This window comes from Exophiala viscosa, assembly GCF_022695815.1.
Source record: "Exophiala viscosa unplaced genomic scaffold EDD37scaffold_1, whole genome shotgun sequence".
Lineage (NCBI taxonomy): Eukaryota > Fungi > Ascomycota > Eurotiomycetes > Chaetothyriales > Herpotrichiellaceae > Exophiala > Exophiala viscosa.
The window spans coordinates 3,099,142-3,121,645 of record NW_026944353.1 but is presented as its reverse complement, the minus strand read 5'-3'; the positions used below and the strand labels follow the sequence as shown (position 1 = coordinate 3,121,645).

Sequence of the window (22,504 nt, the reverse complement as noted above, 5' to 3'; positions counted from 1 at the left end):
AATGCTTTGCTGCTTTCGGCAGAACCGTCCTTCGAGACTTGGACAGGGCCGCGAGGTCCCAAGAACATGGTCTTTGCGAAGCGCACGTTCTCCGTTAGTGAAAGGTCTAGGCGATTATACCTGCCCGATCAAGCGTCCTGGTGCAAGCCACTCTGAGAGCACAAAATCTGGACGATCAACGAACAGCGATTTGTAACACAGGCATGCAGCACGTCCACGCACATGCCCCTGTCAGTACCCTGTTCCCGGCACTCAGCCCGTCAGAGCGCAGAGCCGAAGGAACCCGGTGCACGGTGGTGCTAACCCTGCGGCGACTTTGTTTGGTCGAAAGTCTAGGTGCATGATAATGCCGTCATTCTGTGTACTCGATCAACATCGATAGCTCCTCTTTTGGAGCTACAAGCTGCATCCTCTTCCTCCCCGCACCGTTATCTTTCTGCCTGCCACCAATCCACGTTTCTGTTTCTTTGGACAACATTGACCAGGTACCATCGGGTTCCCTTGGCATGCCTAATGAGTATACCACTATTGGGCAACACAGCAAGATCCTCGTTGCAGCTATGCGATCCTAAGCTTTTAGCGAAGCACTGCGAAGCTTTCGCGACAGCTTCGAGCGGGTCGAGAAAGCATGGCGACCTGCAGCTTTCCCAAAATCTCACAGCTACAAAAAGCAAACATGGCTGCGCCCTCCCATGCCCGACTCCTTCTCTCCTCTTGTTGTGTAGGTAGCCAACTTGCAACTGTAACCTCCTGTCAAGATGAAGGTCCAGGCTCTTGCTCTTTTGTCCTTTGCGACGGCCGCGGCAGCCAAATGGACCGCCAACTTGAACTACCGAAGTCCTTCGGAGCATCACCCTTTCATGGGTATTGCTATCCACAAGGTCGTCCGCCGTAGCGACCTCAGCAAACGCTTCGACCCTTCCCAGCTCAACTTTACTCACAGTGTTGCCTCTGGTGACCCATACCCGAACTCCGTCATTCTGGTAAATGAAACAAACGTTCTACTAGCAAGAGACAACTAACGGAAGCAGTGGACTAGAATTGCTCCGCAAATTGCTGATGACCCAAGCAACATAACCGTTGAGGGTACTGTTCCATATGTGAGTCACCCAGTGTGTCGGTCGAGGGGCTGTTTAGCCTGACTCGAACCGCTCGACGAGACTATGCCACAGTCGCCGTTTGGACTCAGGACGAGGACATGCCTGCGACAACCCTGTTCGATCATGGAGTTCTGGAATGCTTGGATTATACTGACTTGTCATTCTCACAGTTCAACCATGAGACCGCATCATACGTTGCGGTCTCTGTTGCTCCTATCTGCGTCACCTACGCTGTTGCGACCGATGCGGGCTTGAAGAACGTTGTTTCCAAGGGTACTGCCTACACCTCATCTGACATTGATTATACGGTCAAGGTCGAGGCCACTGGTCTGTCAGCCTTCACACAATACTACTACCAATTCACCGTGTGCAACTCCACAAACTCCAGCCCAATTGGTAAGACCAAGACCACTCCCAACCCGAACGACCCAGTTGCTGCTGTCAACTTGGCCGTCTATTCTTGCTCCAACTACAACTTCGGTTTCTTCACCTCCTTTGGCAACCCTGCTCGCAAGCAGTCCGTGGACTTCGTCATCCACTTGGGTGATTTCATCTACGAATATGCTGAGGGTGCCTACGGTTGGGGTTGGTCAATTGGCCGTATTCCCAAGCCCAATGCCGAAATTCGATCGCTGCTTGATTACCGTACAAGGCACAACAGCTACCGTATCGATCCCGACTCCATTGCCAGCTTCCAGAACTTTGCATGGATCCCGGTCTGGGATGATCATGAAGGCGAGTTTGCACCTCAGCTATTTCTTGAGCCTGCATCTGACAATGACATACAGTCGCGGACAACGCGTACCGTGATGGTGTTGCAGATCAGAACAACACCGAAGCCTCTTTTATCCAGTATGATATCGAGTATGGTGGTGAATATATCTCCTTCGACCAGCGCAAGATGAACGCTGTCAGAGCTTATTTCGAGTGGATGCCGTGAGTGACCCGTACCTCAATCTATCGTGCGGGACGCTGACACTTGATCGACAGGATCCGACAAGTCGATATGGACGACAACCTCCGAGTTTGGAGATCCTTCTCCATCGGTACTCTGTTTGACTTGAGTAGGTTCTCACGTGGCTTGTCTACGACAGAGTGACCACTAACAAGCTATTACAGTCATGCTGGACACTCGTAACTACGACCGTTCTATCACCGATCTGTACTGGAACACCGACTACATCCACCAGATTTCCAACGACGCTGGACGTTCGATGATGGGCAGTCGCCAGGAGAACTGGTTCTACAATCAACTGTCTGAATCGCAACAGCGAGGTGCCACCTGGCGTGTCATCGGCTCCCAGACTGTCTTCTCTCGTCAGAACGAGTCCCTTGCCTATGGCAACGCCGATCCTCTTGACTACGATGCATGGGATGGTTATCAGGCAAACCGAAACCGAACCTTCCAGCATCTCTACAACAACAACATCACCAACAACATCGTTTTGTCCGGTGACTCCCACATGTCGTGGGTGTCTGACCTGATTTGGTTGGACAACGAGTCTTATGACCCAACCACCGGCGCGGGCTCTATCGGTGTCGAGTTTGCCGGCTCTGCTGTCTCGTCACCATGCCCTTACGGCCAGAACATTACTCAGGCCACGGCCAACAACTATTCCAACTGGCTCGTCCACGCCAACCCCGAGCTTCAGTGGCAAGACGTATACTTCCGTGGCTACTATGAGCTTGAAGTCAGCACCAAGGCCGTTCAAGCCAAATACTTTGGTACTCCAACGCTTGTCCAGCGCGTTCCCTACGAGATCTCCATCGCTAACTTCACCGTCCCTATCAATGCCAACGCTCTTCAGAGACCTGTTGGTGGCGGTATCGTCGAGTCCGGTGCTCTCAAGAATGGTCAGACCGTCATGACCAACATCACCAACAACACTCTCACTGGCCAATATTTCGTGTCCAACCTCGAAACATTCGGCTACGGACAAGGTCCCTACGGAGGCAACTTGACATATTGATTGGAGACAACGATCGGTGCGGCAAAAACGAACGAGTACATGTAATGATGATAAAATGAAAGATGAAGATAGGTACTGACTGCAGTACATGCCGTAACAGCCTCCGGGCTTAGCTCAATTGGTAATCGATCCTTAGCCACCACAGTAGAACCCGATTCTGTAACACATTCCCAGACTCGATCTCCTCGCTAATCAAGTAACCGGTGTCCATCGACTCGACAACAAACTGCTGATCGCTATTGCATTTGAAATCGAAGATTCAGTTTCTCGCGTAAGTCTACTCCACATGCGCAGATATGCAATGGCCGCATTTGGCCTTATCGGCGTGGTGCAGATTGCTCTTTCGATTGGACGCCATTACCAACGTTGGTCTGCCGCTCCGGTAAGGTTGAAGCTTGCATGCGCCAGGGACACCCCACCACATCGAAGTACATTTCCGGATTGAAGCTTGACCGAAAGCTTGCCATGAAGGTCCAGATCTAGCACAGCTTGATGAGAAGGTGTTTTGGCTGGTCTTCCTCGGCCGGGCACGCACGTGCGATACAACTATTGACGTCTTCCGAGTGAAGCTGTTAAGAATGCCTGATTCAACGGTGAGAATGATGTCCTAGAGACACCCACGCTCGTGCCATCAAGGCCTTGACTCCGGCAAGATGTGGCCGTTCAGCAAGTCTGGGTCGAACAAGTCCTATCAACCCGTCAAGACCGATGATCTCGAGGACGACAACATTTCATTCGACCTCGACGACGGGCAATACTCAGCACCAAAGACGAAGCGAAAAGGCCTGGTTACCACCTTTACCGGGTTCATTGGATTCGCTCTTATCGTATTGTTCCTGATCGGCTTTGGCATCTTCATTACGTCGCACAAGGACCGCTCGCAAACATCGACCGAGAACACTGCGACGGAGCCATCGTCGCCGTCGACTGACAACCCGTCCAGCTCGGCTCCGTCATCAAACTCAAACTCTTCTCATTGTACCCTCCGTCGCGAGTGGCGAACGCTCGAAATTCCAGAGAAGCACGAATACATTCGAGCCGTGCAATGCCTTTTACAGCAACCGTCCCAGCTCCAACCTCCTCATACCTTGACAGCAAATTCGACCTTGTACACCGACTTCCCTTTCATCCACGCCCACATCGGCTACCGCACGCACAATTCTGCGCCGTTCCTCCCTTGGCATCGGTACTTTCTGCACCTGTACGAGACTGCTCTGCGCGAGAAGTGCGGGTTCACTGGTGGCCTGGTGTACTGGGACTGGACGCTCGATGCCGCTGACTTGACCAAATCGCCTGTCTTTGATCCGGAGACTGGGTTTGGCGGAGATGGAGACCCGGATCTGCCAGTTACTCTGGGACGGAGTGGTCGGTGTGTGACGAATGGTCCTTTCGGAGCCGGACCCGACGGCGTGGGAGTCTGGGGACAGTTCTACGATGTCAAGTTCCTGCCGCATTGTCTTTCGCGAGGATTTCGGGATGACGAAGGCAATCTTGGGACTATCGATGGTAGTACGGTGACGGCAGAAAGCATTGGGGAGGTTTTGGATATTGAGGGCTACGAGGACTTTGTCAAGACGCTGGAAGGCAGAGTGCATGATGCGATTCCATTTGGAGTTGCGGGTGATTTCGAGACGTTTACCGCGCCTTATGGTAAGTACCGACGCTGCCCCATGACATTGCTGGGATATACAGTGCATGTGTGGCTAACGAGACTGATTTTGTAGATCCGCTGTTCTATCTGCACCACACACAGCTTGACCGGCTGTGGTATATTTGGCAGCAACGGAAAGCGGAGCGCGTGATGGAGTACAGTGGTCATGAGGCCCGTCATTCGATTGAGTCGGCGAAATTGACTGATAAGATCACGATGGGAGGGTGGGCAGAAGAGATTGAGGTCCGGCAGGTCATGGACACGGAGGGAGCAAGTAAGAGTGATGATGAGCAGGCGTTGTTATGTTATCGCTACTGATGGCCGACTACTCTAAAGAAATAATGAAGTATATGAAATCTCTTACTTGTATGTGCTGCTTACCTGCGCTTTCCAACCAGTGGTGTACGACGCACCTCATTCGCACCACTACTCATGAACACGCATATACTCACCTCAGTTACCGTCACGAGTCTTCTCTTTCGCCTGTTCGAGTCGTTCCTCTGCGAATGTGACCCGGTCTGCAGCAAGAGCCATGGTCGACTGTGCCAACTTCAGTCGGTTCTCAGCCAAGACCACCTGTGACATTGACAACTCCAGACGGTTCCGAGCCAGGATGACTTGATTCCTCAAATGTGGTATGTTGTCCTTTGATGTCTTGCTACCTGTTGCTCCGTCTCGAACGTTTGGGATGTCTTGAATCTGCGTGCAAAAAGTTCGGGGAATGTCAAACTCAACTTTTGCAAAACGATCATCAGCCAGACTGTAGAGTGACTTGGTGACTGTCAGCAACTGGTCAGTGAGCAGAAGCACGCTGTCAGTCAGATCTGGATTCGACTCATTGGTAGTGACACGACTACCGCTGGCTGACTTTGGCTTTGGCGTGGATTCATCGTTCGCATCAGTAACCACTATTGTGGGGTGCAAGGACATACCCGAGAGACTCTCTTGAACATGGTTCATTGCATCGCCGACATCGTCCATTTCCTCCGCAATTGGCGTGAGACAAGTTCCGCAACTAAGAGAAGAATCTGGGGAGTCAGAACTATCCTTGGCAGGAAGACGCTGGTATGGGTGTTGTGAGTCTTCCGCAATGGGTGACAGAGCAAGTGGTGAGATAGGCTCCATTGTGGGCAAGCTGGCGAGACAGAGGAGATTCAATTGTAAAGGGTGATGTGATGAATGAACTTTGTGAGCGTGAACCGAAATAGACGTCCACAATTTGCTTGTGTCTCGACGCTGGAAACCGAAGCCAAGTGTACAATGCAAAGATATTGCTAACTGGACAGTCTTGACAATTAGCAAGACGAGGCAGTACAAACTTCTCCCTAACAATCAAATGTACCACAACAAAGAAAAACACAACGCTGAAAGAATTGTGCAGCGAAACCTTTGCACAAAGGAATTGAAGCACTCTTTGTTATCTGCCAACAATGGAAATTATTCCAGGCCTTCCTGAGCTGAGTTGAGTCGAGGGCTTTTGTTGGTGGTTGTCGAAAAGTTCTGCTGAGAAATGGTTTCAATACATCAGTTCAGGGCTGCGGCGATTTGTTTAACAGCATTTGTCAATCCGTTAGTAATGCCGTTCGTTACCCCGTTTGTCGCCCCATTTGTTGACCCATTTGTCAATCCTGCTCCTATATAGCCATTAGTTACCCTGATGAAAGACTACCACTTCGACTTACCACGGAGTCCCAACTCTTTGATGAAGATATCCGCAGCCTTCTCGCCGACCAAGAAAGCTGTATTGTTGGTGTTGGCACCGACGTTTTCAGGCACGATGCTCAGATCGGCAATCTTGAGCCCTTTCAGCCCATACACGCTCAGCGACGCATCGACGACACCTTTCTGATCCCTGGGCGCCATCTTTGCAGTGCCGAGTGAATGCCATGTTGTGGAAACGGTCTCACGGACATGCTGTTCGATAGCTTTGTCGTCCTCGGCAGTGTACTCGATGCGCTTGGTGTCGTCCGGAACAGGGCCATCTGCCTTCTCGACGACGGCGGCTTTAGATCCAGGTGGGAATTTTGGATGGCTTGAGGCCAGCTCACCACGGTAAATGCCCATGTGGCGGAACATCTCGCGTTGAGTTTTGTAGGCCCAGATATGCTTCTTCACGTCGACTCCATTGACGTCCTTGAGGTAGCCGACGTCAAAGTCAATAGGGTCAGTCAGCTCAGGACCGGTGGCGTGAATGTGGCCGCGCGAATAGGGGTACGCGGTCCAGTTGGCCATCGAGACGTACTCGGCGTCGCCTGGCAGTGTCGAGTGATCACCAAAGAAACTGAAATTCGTAAGCATAGCAGTTGACGACGGGCTCTGGACGGTACTCACCTCAGATACATGGCAATAATCATCAAAGGCCTGTTGGGAGCGTTCTTGAAGTCACGATCCCAGGCTTCCTTGAAGTCCGGTCCAAGTGCTTCAACCTCAGCCTCGGTCGGACGGAACTTGCCTGAGGCATCCATAGAATTCCAACCCAACAGCTCATCATTCTTCTTGATCATCTCTTGAACGTTGAAGCGGCCATCCGCAAAGGAGTTGATGGTCTCTCGTGGTGAAAGGCTGGTACGGTAAGCATACAAGGTTAAGTGGTGATCTTGGTAGTCATTGCCGACACCAGGCAAGTTCTCCACAAGTTCGGCTCCAGTTCGCTTGACATATTCCAGGTCGCCAACTCCAGATCGTTCCAGAATAAGTGGTGTTGCATTGGCACCTGATGAGAGTACAACCATCTTCGAGGCATGCATCGTACGACGGGTAGATTGGCTGGCCGTCTCAAACATGGGATTGGCCTGGTACTCCACCCCAACGGCTCGCTTCTCTTCGTTGAACAAGACACGGACAACCTGGTTCTGCACGAGGACATGTAAATTGGGATAGTCACCACTCTCCAGTTTAGGGTGGAGGTATCTATGGGCAGCATCCTGGCGTTTCCCGTCCGGACTGACGTAGCGTAGCCAGCGTTCTGTTCCGTTGTTTGTGTCAAGGTTCTGAAGGTCCTTCAGCTCGTTATAGCCCATTTTAGCGGCAGCCTCAATGAAATCATTCTCAGCTGCTTTAGCACGGAATGTGCCGCTGGACACATGGATGGGCCCATCGTGGCCGTGGTGTTCCTTTTCGCCCTGGCCGTGATATGTTTCAAACTATCAAAATGGTCAGTCACCAAGCAAGACTGCACCGAGACATGGAAATCCTGTACCTTCTTCAAAAATGGATACAAGTCATTGGCGGACCATCCGGGTGTCTTCCAGGAATCGAGATCATCTCTTTGGGCTCGAGTGTACACCATCCAGTTGATGGATGAGCCACCACCCAATATGCCTCCGGAGGGTACGATCGGCTCGCGGTTCGCCAATTTCTCCGACTTGTTTCCCTTCCAGAACAATGCCGTCTTGCTATCGGTGAGAATGTTCGAGGGAAACAGCGCAGGGTGAACGACCTCGGGCCGATTGTGATTGTTCATACCCTGCTCGATGACTAGAATGCGTAGCTTGGGATCAGCTTCCGCCAATCGTGCAGAGACTGTACATCCCGTCGTGCCTCCTGAGATGATTTGTGAGTAAGCAGACGTGACATGTGTGCTCCATTGAATTACCTCCGACTACGACCACATCCACGTCATTGAAGTCTTCTGGAAGTTGTGTATGGATGGGCATCTTGAGGTTGGATCAAAGTTCACTATGTGAGCGTTCAAGTGTATAAAGAAGGGGAAGGTGTGGGAAGTAGTGTCTGGATTAAGCTGAAAGAGATGGAGGCAACACAGAACAGGGAGGAGTTGTCCTTCGAGAGCACTTAAGGACCTGGCGAGGGGATCAGGCCAAGAGTGGCATTTCCCAGTCCATCCTACCTTTGTCCAAACCGGTGTCTGTCGGATCGGTGTCCGCAGGTCAGAAGACGCAGTCCAGTCTATCTCGAAACGACACTTTCGAGAAGCGTACAGCCGAAAAGGCCAATGACAACCAAGTCTCGCAACTCATCAACACCAACCAGGAGACCGGATCGCTTAGCTGCGGAGAGGAAGTTGCAATTCATTGCTGACCCCGCGTAGTTGGTAAGGAGTCCTCGGAACCGCAAGGTGTTCGAGATGGCGAAGCGAAAAGCAATGATAGGTTTGCGACGACTTCTCATCAATCCCTCTCCATACAACTCTCCACAGTGCTCCGCGTTGATACGAAACCCCTCTTCTCGTCAGCCTTAGCGGGCGATCATAGGTGAATGCTATCACCGATTGAGGCTGGTTAAATCAGGGATGTAAGCGGACGCGGAGAAGTGACGTATGTCGTTGTACCATAGTCTTGAGAGTCCAGGAGAATATCCATGTATAAGTTGGATTGGTACACATAGTATCTCAAGCAACACCGCCTGGAATGAAGACCTGCGAATATTCCTTTTGTATTCACATGACGGGAGGTATTTGATAGAAGTCGATGTCTTGTTGACAGATGTCTATTTGCAGCTGATGCATATTTTGAGTTCATGACTAAGCTCAAGTCACGTGTATAGGACTGATTGGCTAGATCCTAACCCCTCACTTCACCAACATGGCACCTTTGTCCGCTCGAGATGCCTTTGACCTGCAGCCTAAGACATCTTCCTCATCTTCGTCTCATTTTCGCCCACACCAACCAGCCAAGTTTTCGTCGCTACCATGCTACCAAATCGAGCTGCCACGGCAGTCCGAGTATGCACGCCACTACCCCAAAGTCAAGCCATAACCGAGGGAGTCTCCGACTTTTCAAGAGGTCAGACATGAGGAATGCTGGGTGACTTACTCGGACTCCTGGCGATGCCTAGTGGGAGTCGAGTGCCAGGTCTCCAGATAAGGGCATCACCTGTAGGTGAACACGATGCTTGCTTCCGAAACAACCTCAACGTGTCCAATATCCTCAGGGTGTCGCTGCAACCTCTTTTCAAAGATATGGACTATGACAGTGCCGAGCTCGATAAAGAGGGCATCTACGTCGTTGAAAGCGCCCGGCGTACTAGGCATCCGCTCATATAAGGCTACGGGAGCAAATCTATCACGTCCGATGAACTTGAAATACATCCTTTCAAGATCTCCGCACAACACTGTCTACATACACCAAGAGTTTCTCATGTGGAGGTTGATGTCCGAACGGAGATGTGAGTCCCGTATGATTGGATGCTCACCAAATCCCAGCCTCGGTAATGCGGCTTCGTTACCATAGTGTATCCCCGCATTCTCTTATCAGGTATATCGATCTATTTCACCTTGGACCATTTTATCGCTCGGATCAGAGGTTTACCATGAACTAACATCTATCATTGCATCAATTATAGTGCCCATGTGGCTTGCCTGCCAACTTTTGATTGACACTGTAATACCTCTCTCTTCTGCTCATTAGGACTTTCTCGCAACATCATCGACGCTTGCGATGCCTCTTAAGAAAGATATCAGCAATGTGACGCCGTTTTATCAGAATGGACATAGTGGTCCTAGTGAACAGGATACCGTTATCAATGGCCATGGCAATGAGAGTGACGCACTTGATATGGTGATTGTGGGAGCCGGATTTGTAAGTCGTCCTTTGCGCTGCCCATCGGATCGAAGATATGCTGATAACATTTTCTGACCACAGGCCGGCGTATACCTGCTGCATCAATTGAGGAAACGGGGGTTCAAGGCCAAGATTGTTGAGGCTGGTTCAGACTTGGGTGGTATTTGGTACTGGAATCGATATCCTGGTGCCAGAGTGGATAGTCAATATCCAGTCTATGCTCTCTCGATACCTGAAGTCTATCGTGATTGGACATGGTCATCGCACTATCCCGACCATGCAGAACTGCGCGAGTACTTCGAACATATCGACCGTGTTCTTCACGTCAAAAAAGACTGCGTTTTCAACACGAAAGTCGTTGCAGCAGAATGGGACGACACAACGTGCCTGTGGACGATCAAGACCGAGACAGGCCAGATTTTCACAACCAAGTTCTGGACAGCCTGCACGGGGTTTGCAGCGAAACGATATTTCCCGGATTGGGAAGGCTTGGACAACTACAAGGGCGTGATACACCATTCCAGCTTCTGGCCTAAGGAAGGCGTCGATGTCAGAGGACAAAGGGTTGCAGTCATCGGCACAGGTGCCACTGGTGTTCAAATTACCCAGGAGTGGTGCAAAGAGATTGGCGAGGATGGACATCTTGAAATGTGGCAACGCACTCCGAACTTTGCATGCGCCATGAACCAGGTCTACATGACCAAAGACGAGCAGGAGAAAATTCGAGATACTCTTGCCGAGAGATTTGCGGATCGGAACAACTATTACAATGGCTTCCTTTACCAATGGCGGGACAACTTGACGTATGACCACGATGCCAAAGAAAGAGAAGAGTTTTACTGGACGCTCTGGAAGATGGTAAGCCTATCGTACCTTTCACGGTATGCTGGACTCCTTGCTAAATGTTGCAATGCAGGGAGGTTTCCGCTTTCTGATGAACAACTACTACGATATGACTCGCGAGAACACTGCAAATCAAGAAGCTTACAGTTTCTGGCGAGACCGTGTGAGGGACCGCGTCAAGGACCCAAGAAAAGCGGAACTTCTCGCGCCTACGGAACGTCCTCATCTCTTTGGTGGCAAACGTCTGTCCCTCGAGCAGGACTTCTATGATCACTTTAACAAGGTATGTCCTGCACATCATATATATTTTCCCGATGGCGGTACTGACCTTCACAAGCCCAATGTCGACGTGGTTGATGTTCGGAACAATCCCATCAAAAGATTCGTTGAGGACGGAATCATCCAAGAGGATGGCACTTACCACAAGCTTGATATTATCGCGCTGGCGACTGGCTTCGACTCCATCACGGGCGGTCTGAAGGACATGAAGATCACCGGCGTGGGTGGCGAGATACTGTCCGACAAATGGGCCCAAGGAACTTGGACGTACATGGGCATAACAACGGCCAAATTTCCCAATTTCTTCTTGTAAGTTCGTCACTGTCTGCCGTGACTTCAACGGTCGCCCCTCAGGAGCACATATACTGATATTCTCTTAGTACATATGGTCCTCAAGCACCCACTGCATTCTCAAACGGTCCGTCGTGTATCGAGATACAGGGCGACTGGATTGCTGATGTTTTGAGCGACCTGCGAGAGAAAGGCAAGAAGAAGATCGATGCGGACAGAAAAGCAGAGGAAGACTGGAGGGCACTCGTCTTCGAACTTATCAGTGATACACCTCGAGGAAAGGTGGATTCATGGTATAACGGAGCGAATATTCCGGGAAAGCCTCGTGAGCATTTGAACTATGCTGGTGGCATCCCGAGGTATAAGAAGACCCTTGAACAGGTCAGGAGGGATGGCTTTGAAGGATTTACCTTGTCATGATCATCGGTGGTCCTGTGCGAGTGTTCCGTTGTGCGCAAGAACAGCTTGAAACGTCTGCACATGCTTCTGTCTGGTGATGCCGCCCTCATCGACGGCTGAAGGTGTGGAGGGAAACAATATCGTATCATTGGGCGTCCTGTCTTTCTTTGGACCCTATCCGTGATCGTGGCGGTGAAGGCGTGGTATGGAAAGTGCAGAATGCTAGAATAGTCAAGATCTCAGATACCAGCACGCCGCACCGTAGTCACTGCTTATTTGCAAATGATGACCGATTTGGCTGATAGCGGGAATGCACGTTCAATGCTGCTTCGGCTGCGTACGAAGAAGTCTTGTACAACCCCTCTCCTATCCAATGTCAAACGGGCCTTGGCAGGGACTTCACCTCTGCACCACCTCGTCACCGTCGTTGCATCTCCCCAGGTCCTTGCTTTTCTCCTGATATAGAACATCGTGATTGCTGTTTATTCTTACATCCATCGTGCTCTCACTCCTGCTTGCGAGTCGGGCGCAGCTTCGCCCGAGTGTCCTTACTGCCTGCCCGATCGAACGGATCAGTGGATGCGGACGCCGCCAGTACCAATGGCTCGACAAGGATCGACGGCACACATGCGCAGAGGAATCTTCCTCTCTTTCGACTCTGTTCATCTTTCTCACAGCCTGAGGTGACAATCGCTTGTCAAGCCTTTCCTCCGAGTCTGCGATCTCGTCGCATCCCAACATCAAGCACAATCGAAACATTCGGATGGCTCCCCCTCCATACAGGGCAGAGCCTGGCCATTGGTTCCTCCGAGGCGTCCAGTCCGCCATATTCTACTACGTTGCCTGCACACCATGTCTCGAATATCAACACAAGCGGAAGAGGAGGCAAGAGGCCAGGGCAGTACAAGCCGCGCAAGCAGAAATTGTCACAACCCAACCAGGCATTATAAGACAACCCGGCCCCTTTCAGACAAATGAGACATGGGCCGAAGAGATGATGCTGGGTCCTGGACCACCCAAAGGCTGGAAAAGCGATAAGTTGCTAGAGACTCTGCGAAAGAAGACTTCAAAAGAGCCACAAGAATTGGGTGGGGTGCCGATATCTCCTGAAACAACACAACTACCAACCCATCTTGCAGCTTCTCCGGGACGCTCTACGCAAGTAATACCTCCTTCGCCAGCAACAACAACCTCTTCATCCAGTAATACGGACTCTGCCACATCCGAAACCCATTCTTCAAACCATGATAAACCTACCACCGCCCCAGTCAGGCCGCGAGCAGCAGAGCGGTCATTGTCGAATGCAATGGAGAACATCAAAGACTCCTTAAGGTCGACTCTACATCCGGAGAAGTGGAATTGGAAAAGATATGACCGTGAAGATGAGATTCTAACGGGCTTCGGCGAGAAAGTGACTAGGATGTGGAATCGAGCAACCTCAGGACCATATCATGAAGGTGTCGAAGTCCCAGAACCCTCCTATCAGAGGAAACGTGCTGCTACGAATGAGACCGATCGATATGACTATAGTCGAGCAAGACATCCGGAGGTCAACGACATGCATCCTCCAATAGTGTCACAACTACCTGCTACACGGGAAGAGGTGGCTTGGATGTTGCTGCCAGCTCCAAGTGCAGCGGTCATGGCAGGGAAGAAGAGGCCAGGAGCAGAGACAGAAATGCGACGGCCTCTATGTGTCATTGGCACACCGGAGAAGCGCCCTCAACTTAAGATGTCGATGTCGATGACTCGATCTACCCAACAAGTTGACGAACAAGATTTCTTTATGAGTGATGCAGGAAGTGTGGAGAGCATAGAGGTGGAGGATGACATACCTTATCAACGCGAAAACAGCATCAGCACAGCCGGCGCCTCACGCATGAAACATCACTCGGACCCAATTAGCATGCCATCACCACTACATCCACGGACGTCGATTGCAGGTGATCTGTTCATGCCCAAGAGACGAGATTCATGGCAATTCCAGCAGTTTCACTATGTCGTTCCTCCAACTCCAAATCAGACAATGTGCTGAAGAGACATGCCACCCTTTTTTCAAGCACGACCCGATCTTTTTCTTCTTGACGACTTTTCACGAATTCACGTCCTCAGCTTTTGACTTGGCTTTGGTACTAGAGTGAGCGTTCGATGCTTTGCGACAATGAGTTTTTGCTGCCGGCACATATTTGGGTTCTATTCTGGCAAGGAGTTCTGGCTGGTGCGACAGCGATGAGTTTGGAGTTTTTTCTTTTTGGTTTGATAAGCTTGGTTTTGTTGAAGTGATCGACCGGCAAAGCTGTTGTATACAGACCATGTGATGCAGGCGGTCAAGGGAGATGGTTTGCACCGAATAGCTTGTACAGAAAGTTGTGCGAATCAACCAGAGTCGCTATAAGCAATACCTGCATTTCGCTTATAGGCGGTGTAGTCTGTGATACGTTCTTGCTGGCGATACCTGGTGCCTATCAGGGTCAAATGGTGAACTATTCGCAGGTGGTTTGATGCCCATGGGTGACGCTGACGATCATCCGGATGGCAATGCAAGGTCCTATGCAGGCACCGCTTATTTTTTGGAATGAGAAATCTACTTTGCGGTTCGGCTCAAGGACATCTCATTGGATCCTAGGGGTGAAACATCATATACGCGAGATGCGGAGGTGGAGGGGAGATTGAATGCTGGTCAAATTTCAGATTTCTATAGCCGATCAGAGGATGGATGAACGCCCATAACGTTAGTGTTTAGGGCACCCCGCCAGGCGCATTCTTACGCTCTCCATTTACCACAGTACCTTCCTAGGTAAGGTTATAAGTTATGGCAGTGAAGGGAGCGCCGTGGAAAGTCTCGTCAAGGGTGAAACAACACAACCAATTCCGACCACGGACCCAACCAAAATGATGACGGTGAAACAGACTGAATTCACTGGCAACTTCGATCACTGGCAACTTCGATCACTGTCACGCTTTTCTCTTGTTGACAACCATTCCATCCTCTTCCTTTCTTTTGTTGATCCGCGACCCTTCGTACCATTCCTGACGACCTTCCTAAAACACCAATACGCGAGACACACTCGTCGCAGGCGCAGTCTGCACATACGTTACTCCACTGTGCCGTCTTCCCAGAACCCTCGTCAATTACGCGGCGGAGACGTCCATGCACGACTTGAAGGTGTCCTGATTGAACCTGGGAGCTCACCGTGGGTCCCTCTGGTTCGTTCGCTTCGACATTTGATCCATCTAACTTATGTGCCCGCTCAGGTCACGTTCTTGCATCCTGCCCACTGCGTGCTTGCCGTACGTCGTACGTTACCTCAATCATCGAACCGGGCCAAACTCCTGAGACATTTCGACTTAGGTCTTCTATACATCTTCCCTTTCTGTACCAACGACTATCGAACCAATCCCCCAGCAACCTCTCCCTAAGATCCTGCACCCTGTATCCCTTCCAAGGAACGCCTAGACTCTGAGACCTGACAAGCTGCTTGGCTCGTCACTCGACAAGGCCATCCCTTGCTTGGCTGCGGCCGTCTACTTTGTGCACAATCTCAGCGAAGCGAACTGCGCACTCTGAACATACTCTCTTCGTTTGGTACAAAAGAATTACACTCAATATCTGCTTCGCTTGTCGAGGACTGCCTATTCTCTAGGACCGGCATCGTCATCCAAGATGTGGTCGACCGCCGCCTCTTGGGTCGCCTTGCTTGCGGTCACTGCAGCCCTTACCAGATATTATAACCCTGATCTGTTCAACAAACTCACCCCAGTTACACGTGTGAGTGTGAGACCAGAACCGGCGACCTCTGACAAAGGGGTGGCTAAGAAACAGAAAACCAAGCGGACACACGCCGGGCGACTCGATGCCACTGGTAGTGGTACCTCCACTCCAACAAGTGCTACAGAGGGCCAATCCAATAAGAAGAGAAAGCTGGTGTCCGCGCCAATCGATAAAAACGTCGTCATTCAGACTACAACTGGCAAGGAAGTAAGCTTGCCACGAGATGAAAAGCAAGAATTGAGTAACAAACAATTCGCTCAACAACTCGCCAAAGCCCAGGCAGGCACAAAGTTGGAGTCATCCAAATCACAAGGACCGACAAAGAAGGACCGTCGCGCAGCTCGAAAAGGCACAGAGTCTCAACAGAATGGCGTTGAGACTTCTGGTATCTCTACCGAGACTTCCTCCACCACTGGTCGTGATGCAGATGACGACCTATCACCAGCTGGTTCTCCTGCGTCCGGCCCAGTCTCGACCGCTCCTACTTCGAGAGCCGGGGATGTCTCAGACATGTTGGAAGCACCAGCTGCGAAACCTACCACTCTTCGACTGACCGATCTGACGGAGACCATCAAAAAGAATGTTCCCAAATCAGTCGCCAAGGCGTTCGAACCTGTCATGACCAAGAAACAGCGACAGCGACAAGCGAAACAAGCCGAGCAGAAAGCGCTGAGGGAAGACGCAGACCGCCAGCATGATGCCAAGAAACAGGCTCAACTTCGAGCCGCACGAATGGCGGAAGGGACCTCAAATCAGACCAAAGCGAATTCGTTCACATCCAAGCCGAACGCTTGGCAGCAAGGAAAGCCAGCCTCCGAGGAATTGAAGAAGAAAGAATCGCACACTGCGGTCGCCCCCTTGTTGGACACCTTTGATAAGGAAGATGTTACGTCAGTCGATGTCAGTGGGGCAGTAAACTCTCAGCCACTGTCCGACGTGACCAACTCGGTGCCGGCGACTGCCAACGTCAACGAGGTGAAACAACAGGAAGGTGACAACAAGACGGCGGCCCTGGGCGCTTCGAATCGTGAGAAGGTTTCACGACCCACATTGGGAACTCAGCCAAGCTGGGCTGATGAAGTTAACGATGAAGAGCAGGACAAATGGGCAAGTGAGCTCACCGGAGAGGAGAGATGGGAGTCTGTGACATCTAAGAAGGGTAAGAAGAAGGGCAAAAAGGACAATGAGACCAGCAGCGAAGCGAGTTCCTCGGTTACACGACCAGCGACCTCGACTCACAACTCCGTCACAGTAAATGGCGCAAGTCAGAAGAACGTTCAACCACGAAAGGAGTATGTCAATCGATTCCAGTCCATTGAGGCGTTGCCAGATTCTTCTTTCAAAGACGCTGAATGGGAAGCTTAACGGACTAGCACGAAGCATTACAGCATCTGTCGACCAGCCAGCGATTCTGGTTTAGGGGCGGCGGACAATTGGCCCTCACTTTTGCATTTCTTTTCAGGTTGTCAGTCCAGGCATGGTGCATCTTTTTCTGTTCACGCACGACCGATCATTGAAGATCCATGATCAGGTCTTTGTCTAAGTATCACAGCATATTTCAGGTTTCATGCAAGCACAAAAATCCAGGAGACAGTCTGAGGGGGATTTTCCAGAGCGTTGAACCAGACTGATAGAGCAGTTCTTTCCCGGACAGGAATGATCTCAGAAAGAAAATGCAAAACACCATTTCACCATATCTTTTACCTAACGTAGCTATTCCTGCACTCTCACTGTGCAAGTTACATTGTGATGACATTGACACAATCCTTGTGGTGCTTGGGTGGTAGTTTGCTTGGTGGTAGTTTTGGCATCTGAGGGCGGAAAGTGGCTGTAGAGGGTGGAAAAGGGGCGCGATTTCAGGGGAGAAGCACATTTGATTGGAGGCTTGACCTTTAGCTAATACTCCGGTACGGCCAGCGTGTTAAGAAAATAGAAATGACCCGTGCCACAGTGAGAGAGCCAGTGCCAGTGTCCTCCTCAGGTCCTCCCGCAGCCGAAAAGTGAAATGCGCGCCCGCCCACTTAAAGCCGTACTTATTATTGTGAGATTTGTTCATGCCACTCACGAGTCACGACTGGGAGAGTACACATATACGCTGCAGTAATCTCACACTTGTAGACATTTGACAGCATTCAACAACCAAAGTCTCGACCCACACAATCTCTCTCTGTTTTGCTTCTCTTTCCTCTTAATCAACACATCTCTTCTCCTCTTCCCTCATCCAAAGCAACAGGACTCTTTTCGACGGACCGAACCGACCCCTACTCATCCTCCACAACACGAAGTGGTCATCATGGCGCAAATAAGAGGGACTGCAGGCTATAATCTGGGGCTGAACAACCAGTTCGCGTCTCAACGCAGTAACGATGCTACCAGCGACCCAAGCCCCCTGGATCAAATAAGAGAACAAACCAGCAAGATCGAGGACTGGCTAAACACGCTGGGCGAGCCTCTGAAACCGTGAGTACACCTCGAGTCCGAAGCCCAAAGGAGCTTGTATGAGGCTTTCAACAGACGGGATTGACTCGAGTTCTACACAGGTACCTTCCTGCAATCGGACGATTCCTCATCGTCGTCACGTTCATCGAAGATGCCATCAGAATCATCACGCAGTGGAACGATCAACTTACCTACCTGAGCGACTTCAGACACAGTGAGTGGAAAAGCAAGCGGAGTCAGATGGGACACGTGCTCACATGATGAATAGTTCCCTGGGGTATCACACATCTGTTCCTGATATTCAACGTTGTGGTCATGTCGGTCTGCTCTACCCTTGTCATCATCCGCCGTTACGGAGAATACGCAGTCGGTGGCCTTCTGTCGGTCGTGGTGGTTCAAGCTCTCGGTTATGGCCTCATCTTCGACCTCAACTTCTTCCTCCGAAACTTGTCGGTTATTGGTGGCCTGCTCATGGTGCTTGGAGACGGCTTTGTCAAGAAGACCAGAGTCTTTGCTGGACTGCCCTCGATCGACGAAAAGGACAAGAAGATGTACATCCAGCTTGGAGGAAGAGTGCTGCTCATCTTCCTCTTCATCGGCTTCGTGTTTGCTGGTGAATGGAGCGTCTGGAGAATCCTTGTCAGTCTCATCGGATTCGTGGCTTGTGTCATGGTGGTTGTTGGTTTCAAGGCCAAGCTCAGTGCCATCATTCTGGTGCTTCTCCTGAGCATCTTCAACGTCTTGGTCAACAATTTCTGGACGGTAAGCAAAACAACACTCCGGTCTTTACGATCCAATTGCTAACGTGGATATCAGCTGCATAAGAATCATCCCCACAAGGACTTTGCCAAGTACGATTTCTTCCAGATCCTCTCGATCATGGGTGGCCTGTTGCTATTGGTGAACATGGGACCGGGTCAGTTGAGCGTGGATGAGAAAAAGAAGGTATACTAGGAGACTTCATTTCTTGCAGGGGGGGTATGGCGGCAGGGAAAATTACTCGCGAGCATATAATGATGCGTACGACATCACGCAGAATACGAGCATTAAAGCCAGACATCTGGATGGGAGACTTGTCTGCTGAACATTGCCAGGGGAAGTATGGACGTTGAGAATCAAAAAGCTTGCGGTATGGATGTTACTATTTGCATAAAATGAGCGTTCATGGGAATTGAGCGCCTTTTTTGAGAGAAAACTGTTCCAGTTGTCCAGTTTTGTGTACAAACAGATTAGGGACAAATAGAGAAGAAGTGACACCACTTGAAGCTATTCTGAGCAGTTCAATATTCCGCACAATACCGCCTTGTTGATATGTGTCTACATAGAGAAGTGAGATCGGAGTCGCCCGCCCGGATATGAAGATCACCGGTCCACTCCCGTTAGTTACCTGGTAGTGATTCCGTAACACATTCTTTGTTCAAGGTGACATTGTCAAACGTTCAACAGGCAGACTTTTGTTTGCTTCTTCGGCACTGATCTCGTGTTACTAGTAGTCTGAGTTACTAACTTCCTGGACATCTTGACAAGCTTCTCTGGAAGACTGCAAACGATACCCGAGCAACTCATTCTCACGTTGTCGTCCATTGCACAAGCACACGAAATGGCCCCCAAGAATCGTATCATAATTGACACCGATCCTGGCGTCGACGATGTCCTGGCAATGCTACTGGCCTTTGCAGCCAAAGCCGAAGATCTGGAGGTCGTACTTGTTTCCTTGACCTTCGGCAACGTCGATGTTCGAAGCTGTCTACGCAACGTGGTCGCCATCTTCCACATCCTGGAGAAAGAACTGAAATGGCGAGAAGAACAGGGTCAAACACTCGGCTTCGAGGGTATAACCAAGTACAAGCCCCTCGTGGCGATTGGCGCCGACGAGCCCCTACAAGACACGATCGAGAGCGCCGACTACTTCCACGGTATCGACGGTCTGGCCGGAACGCACACTACTCACCCTCACTTCTCGCCCGAAGAGAACTGGAGACACCTATTCGAAGAGCCGCCGCCCGAAGACGATCTGACCAAGAAAGCCAAAGCGCAGACCAATATCGAGGATGTGCCCACGCAATCGTTCACGCCCAGCCTCGTGCCCGCGCACAAGGAGATTTTGCGGCTCCTACGAGAGAACGAGCCAGACACTATCACGCTCATCGCCATTGGACCCCTGACGAACTTCGCCCTAGCTGCGGCCGAGGACCCAGAGACGTTCCTACGCTGCAAGGAGGTCGTCACCATGGGCGGTACGGTCGATGGCATCGGCAATGTCACGCCCGTAGCGGAATTCAATGTCTACGCCGATCCATACGCCGCAGCGCGTGTGTACGCTCTATCCTCGCCGATTCCGTCGTCAACGATGCCGATCCCAACGGAAGGCGGGCGCTCCGTACATATGGCTACGTACCCTCCCCAACTGTCAAAACAGCTCAAATTGACGCTCATGTCCCTTGACATCACGGAACACCATATGCTTAGCCGCGGGGACTTTAATGCTCATGCATCGAGCCTGGCCGTCCAGGGCAGTCCGTTGGCGGAGTGGATGACGGCGTTTATGACACCTATGCTCGACAAGATGGAACGGTTACATCATGGGCATGAGGGCGAAGGTGCGGCACTGGCTCTGCATGACCCTTTGTGTGTATGGTACGTTCTTACGCAGGAGGATAAGCGGTGGAAGCCTAGCGCCGGGAGTCCAGAGGACATAAGGATCGAGACGGCGGGGCAGTGGACAAGGGGTATGACGGTTGGGGATAAGAGGAGCAGAAAGCGACGGAATAGTGATGGTGAGGTACCGCACGACAGAGGAAATTGGTTGGGCAATCGCTCGGGAAATAGGGTCTATAGGATGCTGGAGAGTCCGGGGAGGGATGTGGCTGCTACGTATCTGCTCGATGCGGTGTTTGGGCCAAAGTGAGATGGACCAGACCTTCGTGAGCAGGAAGAACAGAGAATGGTGAGCGAGTATGTGGAAAGAGGTACCCGCCAGTTTGACGGGGTGGAGGTCCATACGGCGTTGCTGGCAAGGCGTACAGCATCTAGGCCAGACTTCAACAGTCAAAAAGGTCGTAGGGAGTGCTCGACTACGTCGAAAGGACCAGGTTTGAATGTCCTTCCGGGGCTCATTCTTGCCTCCGAGATCATGGTAAGGGGCGTTTTTAGAACCGAGCATTCTCACGTAGCGAAAGGGAAAGTTCATTATGTACTTGCTGAGCACATTCACACCAGACACTTCGTGTAAGTCGTCTTCTCCCGAGGGTACCATCTTGTGACTTAAGCCTTTGCCTTGACCTTCCCAACGCCCATCTGCCTCTCCATATCCGCCAATGCCGGAAACATCTCAGGACCCTCCGCACTCAACGCCCGATCGATATCCATCCCCGGATCCCCCTTACTCATCGCCTTCCGATACACTTCCCTCTTCCCCACGCGCTGCAAGTACTCCAACAGCGCCGGATACGGACTCAAATCAACAGGCACGAAATTCCGCATCGTAGTAAAACACCATACGCTCATGATATCCGCGGCCGTGAACTCGTCGCCGGCCAACCACGCTTTCGTTTCAGAGAGTCTGGCCTCCACGGCACCCAGACATTTAGCGATCGCGGCGTCGGCGGCATGTTGATACGGAGAGTCCAAGCCAGGGTTCGATAGGCGGGCGATCATTTTGCGACCCAGTGTTGGTTGAAGCGTGCCGTTGGCGAAGTGTAGCCAGAACAGGTATTCCGGGTAATTGGGGGCAGAGGCGGGCAGGGTCAGACGGTTGTCGCCGTAGATAGTGATGATGTACTCTGCTATGGCACCGGACTCAGATATGGTGAATTCCCGGCCTTGATGGGTGTCGGTGAGGACGGGGGCGGATTTGGCGGGTGTGAGTGCTGCGAGGGCTGGAGGGGATAGGAGGGGTGAGCGCTGGTGGAGTTTGAGGGTGTAAGGGACGCTGAGTTCTTCGAGGAGCCAGACTATGCGTTCGGATTGGGAGACTTGGAGGTGGTGGACTGTTGGGGCCATGGTTGCTCAAAGAGTAGATGGCTGGTCACGGGTTGGGATTGATCTTTATCTTGTAGTGAAGGAACGCTTGGTACAGTATAGCAGGTGTCCTGGAAGTGATTGAAGGGCTGTTCAATGAAGCTGGCAAGCGAAGGGGCTCAAGGAACGATGCTGGTATTGTTGGGAGGTATGGTATGTTTGCTTTTCAAGGAGCAAGGAGCGGTGTCTACTTCCTTCGAGGTTGAACCTACCTTATGTAC

General features: G+C 51.3%; 10 protein-coding genes across 10 annotated transcripts; 7 read left to right on the top strand and 3 right to left on the bottom strand.

Moving 5' to 3' along the window:
* The first annotated feature begins 325 nt into the window (after nucleotides 1–325).
* On the top strand, nucleotides 326–3,254 carry EDD37DRAFT_617400 (phosphodiesterase/alkaline phosphatase D precursor). The gene is made up of 6 exons (XM_062815725.1): nucleotides 326–983; nucleotides 1,032–1,100; nucleotides 1,271–1,835; nucleotides 1,889–2,036; nucleotides 2,091–2,164; nucleotides 2,220–3,254. The coding sequence occupies exons 1-6, from the start codon at nucleotides 759–761 to the stop codon at nucleotides 3,068–3,070; spliced, it is 1,932 nt and encodes a 643-aa protein (XP_062675465.1). The 5' UTR covers nucleotides 326–758; the 3' UTR covers nucleotides 3,071–3,254.
* Nucleotides 3,255–3,407: 153 nt separating this feature from the next.
* EDD37DRAFT_690203 (uncharacterized protein) lies at nucleotides 3,408–5,039 on the top strand (the record flags this gene model as incomplete). Its single annotated transcript, XM_062819994.1, has 2 exons — nucleotides 3,408–4,720; nucleotides 4,795–5,039. The coding sequence occupies exons 1-2, from the start codon at nucleotides 3,724–3,726 to the stop codon at nucleotides 5,037–5,039; spliced, it is 1,242 nt and encodes a 413-aa protein (XP_062675464.1). The 5' UTR covers nucleotides 3,408–3,723.
* Nucleotides 5,040–5,174: 135 nt separating this feature from the next.
* EDD37DRAFT_690202 (uncharacterized protein) lies at nucleotides 5,175–5,846 on the bottom strand (the record flags this gene model as incomplete). Its single annotated transcript, XM_062819993.1, has 1 exon — nucleotides 5,175–5,846. The coding sequence occupies one exon, from the start codon at nucleotides 5,844–5,846 to the stop codon at nucleotides 5,175–5,177; it is 672 nt and encodes a 223-aa protein (XP_062675463.1).
* A 311-nt stretch (nucleotides 5,847–6,157) lies between these two features.
* EDD37DRAFT_59503 (GMC oxidoreductase-domain-containing protein) lies at nucleotides 6,158–8,502 on the bottom strand. The gene is made up of 4 exons (XM_062814566.1): nucleotides 8,317–8,502; nucleotides 7,921–8,264; nucleotides 7,053–7,864; nucleotides 6,158–7,002 (listed from the first exon to the last, which is right to left on the bottom strand). The coding sequence occupies exons 1-4, from the start codon at nucleotides 8,375–8,377 to the stop codon at nucleotides 6,387–6,389; spliced, it is 1,833 nt and encodes a 610-aa protein (XP_062675462.1). The 5' UTR covers nucleotides 8,378–8,502; the 3' UTR covers nucleotides 6,158–6,386.
* A 1,512-nt stretch (nucleotides 8,503–10,014) lies between these two features.
* Nucleotides 10,015–12,199, top strand: EDD37DRAFT_59309 (cyclohexanone 1,2-monooxygenase-like protein). The gene is made up of 5 exons (XM_062814541.1): nucleotides 10,015–10,258; nucleotides 10,322–11,098; nucleotides 11,157–11,366; nucleotides 11,421–11,671; nucleotides 11,743–12,199. Exons 1-5 carry the CDS (start codon nucleotides 10,118–10,120, stop codon nucleotides 12,071–12,073), a joined length of 1,710 nt encoding a protein of 569 aa, XP_062675461.1. The 5' UTR covers nucleotides 10,015–10,117; the 3' UTR covers nucleotides 12,074–12,199.
* A 168-nt stretch (nucleotides 12,200–12,367) lies between these two features.
* Nucleotides 12,368–14,115, top strand: EDD37DRAFT_59453 (uncharacterized protein). Its single transcript, XM_062814557.1, has one exon. It carries the CDS (start codon nucleotides 12,816–12,818, stop codon nucleotides 14,085–14,087), a length of 1,272 nt encoding a protein of 423 aa, XP_062675460.1. The 5' UTR covers nucleotides 12,368–12,815; the 3' UTR covers nucleotides 14,088–14,115.
* Nucleotides 14,116–15,716: 1,601 nt separating this feature from the next.
* Nucleotides 15,717–17,189, top strand: EDD37DRAFT_645325 (uncharacterized protein; the record flags this gene model as incomplete). Its single annotated transcript, XM_062817621.1, has 1 exon — nucleotides 15,717–17,189. One exon carries the CDS (start codon nucleotides 15,717–15,719, stop codon nucleotides 17,187–17,189), a length of 1,473 nt encoding a protein of 490 aa, XP_062675459.1.
* Nucleotides 17,190–17,793: 604 nt separating this feature from the next.
* EDD37DRAFT_617384 (SURF4 family-domain-containing protein) lies at nucleotides 17,794–19,532 on the top strand. Its single transcript, XM_062815724.1, has 4 exons — nucleotides 17,794–18,284; nucleotides 18,365–18,477; nucleotides 18,532–19,025; nucleotides 19,080–19,532. The coding sequence occupies exons 1-4, from the start codon at nucleotides 18,118–18,120 to the stop codon at nucleotides 19,215–19,217; spliced, it is 912 nt and encodes a 303-aa protein (XP_062675458.1). The 5' UTR covers nucleotides 17,794–18,117; the 3' UTR covers nucleotides 19,218–19,532.
* Nucleotides 19,533–19,606: 74 nt separating this feature from the next.
* Nucleotides 19,607–21,349, top strand: EDD37DRAFT_59252 (DNA glycosylase). Its single transcript, XM_062814534.1, has one exon. The coding sequence runs from the start codon at nucleotides 19,864–19,866 to the stop codon at nucleotides 21,169–21,171; it is 1,308 nt and encodes a 435-aa protein (XP_062675457.1). The 5' UTR covers nucleotides 19,607–19,863; the 3' UTR covers nucleotides 21,172–21,349.
* EDD37DRAFT_59253 (putative glutathione S-transferase) lies at nucleotides 21,350–22,382 on the bottom strand. Its single transcript, XM_062814535.1, has one exon. It carries the CDS (start codon nucleotides 22,263–22,265, stop codon nucleotides 21,528–21,530), a length of 738 nt encoding a protein of 245 aa, XP_062675456.1. The 5' UTR covers nucleotides 22,266–22,382; the 3' UTR covers nucleotides 21,350–21,527.
* Nucleotides 22,383–22,504: the final 122 nt, after the last annotated feature.

Bases quoted from the DNA above. Each gene is read 5' to 3' on its own strand.
- EDD37DRAFT_617400 (XM_062815725.1), top strand. From the start codon at position 759: ATGAAGGTCCAGGCTCTTGCTCTTTTGTCCTTTGCGACGGCCGCGGCA. The intron at 984-1,031 runs GTAAATGAAACA...TAACGGAAGCAG, and splicing joins ACCCGAACTCCGTCATTCTG to TGGACTAGAATTGCTCCGCA. The intron at 1,101-1,270 runs GTGAGTCACCCA...TCATTCTCACAG, and splicing joins TTGAGGGTACTGTTCCATAT to TTCAACCATGAGACCGCATC.
- EDD37DRAFT_59503 (XM_062814566.1), bottom strand. From the start codon at position 8,377: ATGCCCATCCATACACAACTTCCAGAAGACTTCAATGACGTGGATGTG. The intron at 8,265-8,316 runs GTAATTCAATGG...AAATCATCTCAG, and splicing joins GGATGTGGTCGTAGTCGGAG to GAGGCACGACGGGATGTACA. The intron at 7,003-7,052 runs GTGAGTACCGTC...TACGAATTTCAG, and splicing joins ATTATTGCCATGTATCTGAG to TTTCTTTGGTGATCACTCGA.
- EDD37DRAFT_59309 (XM_062814541.1), top strand. From the start codon at position 10,118: ATGCCTCTTAAGAAAGATATCAGCAATGTGACGCCGTTTTATCAGAAT. The intron at 11,367-11,420 runs GTATGTCCTGCA...GACCTTCACAAG, and splicing joins TCTATGATCACTTTAACAAG to CCCAATGTCGACGTGGTTGA. The intron at 11,672-11,742 runs GTAAGTTCGTCA...ATATTCTCTTAG, and splicing joins AAATTTCCCAATTTCTTCTT to TACATATGGTCCTCAAGCAC.
- EDD37DRAFT_59453 (XM_062814557.1), top strand. From the start codon at position 12,816: ATGGCTCCCCCTCCATACAGGGCAGAGCCTGGCCATTGGTTCCTCCGA.
- EDD37DRAFT_617384 (XM_062815724.1), top strand. From the start codon at position 18,118: ATGGCGCAAATAAGAGGGACTGCAGGCTATAATCTGGGGCTGAACAAC. The intron at 18,478-18,531 runs GTGAGTGGAAAA...CATGATGAATAG, and splicing joins CCTGAGCGACTTCAGACACA to TTCCCTGGGGTATCACACAT. The intron at 19,026-19,079 runs GTAAGCAAAACA...CGTGGATATCAG, and splicing joins TGGTCAACAATTTCTGGACG to CTGCATAAGAATCATCCCCA.
- EDD37DRAFT_59252 (XM_062814534.1), top strand. From the start codon at position 19,864: ATGGCCCCCAAGAATCGTATCATAATTGACACCGATCCTGGCGTCGAC.
- EDD37DRAFT_59253 (XM_062814535.1), bottom strand. From the start codon at position 22,265: ATGGCCCCAACAGTCCACCACCTCCAAGTCTCCCAATCCGAACGCATA.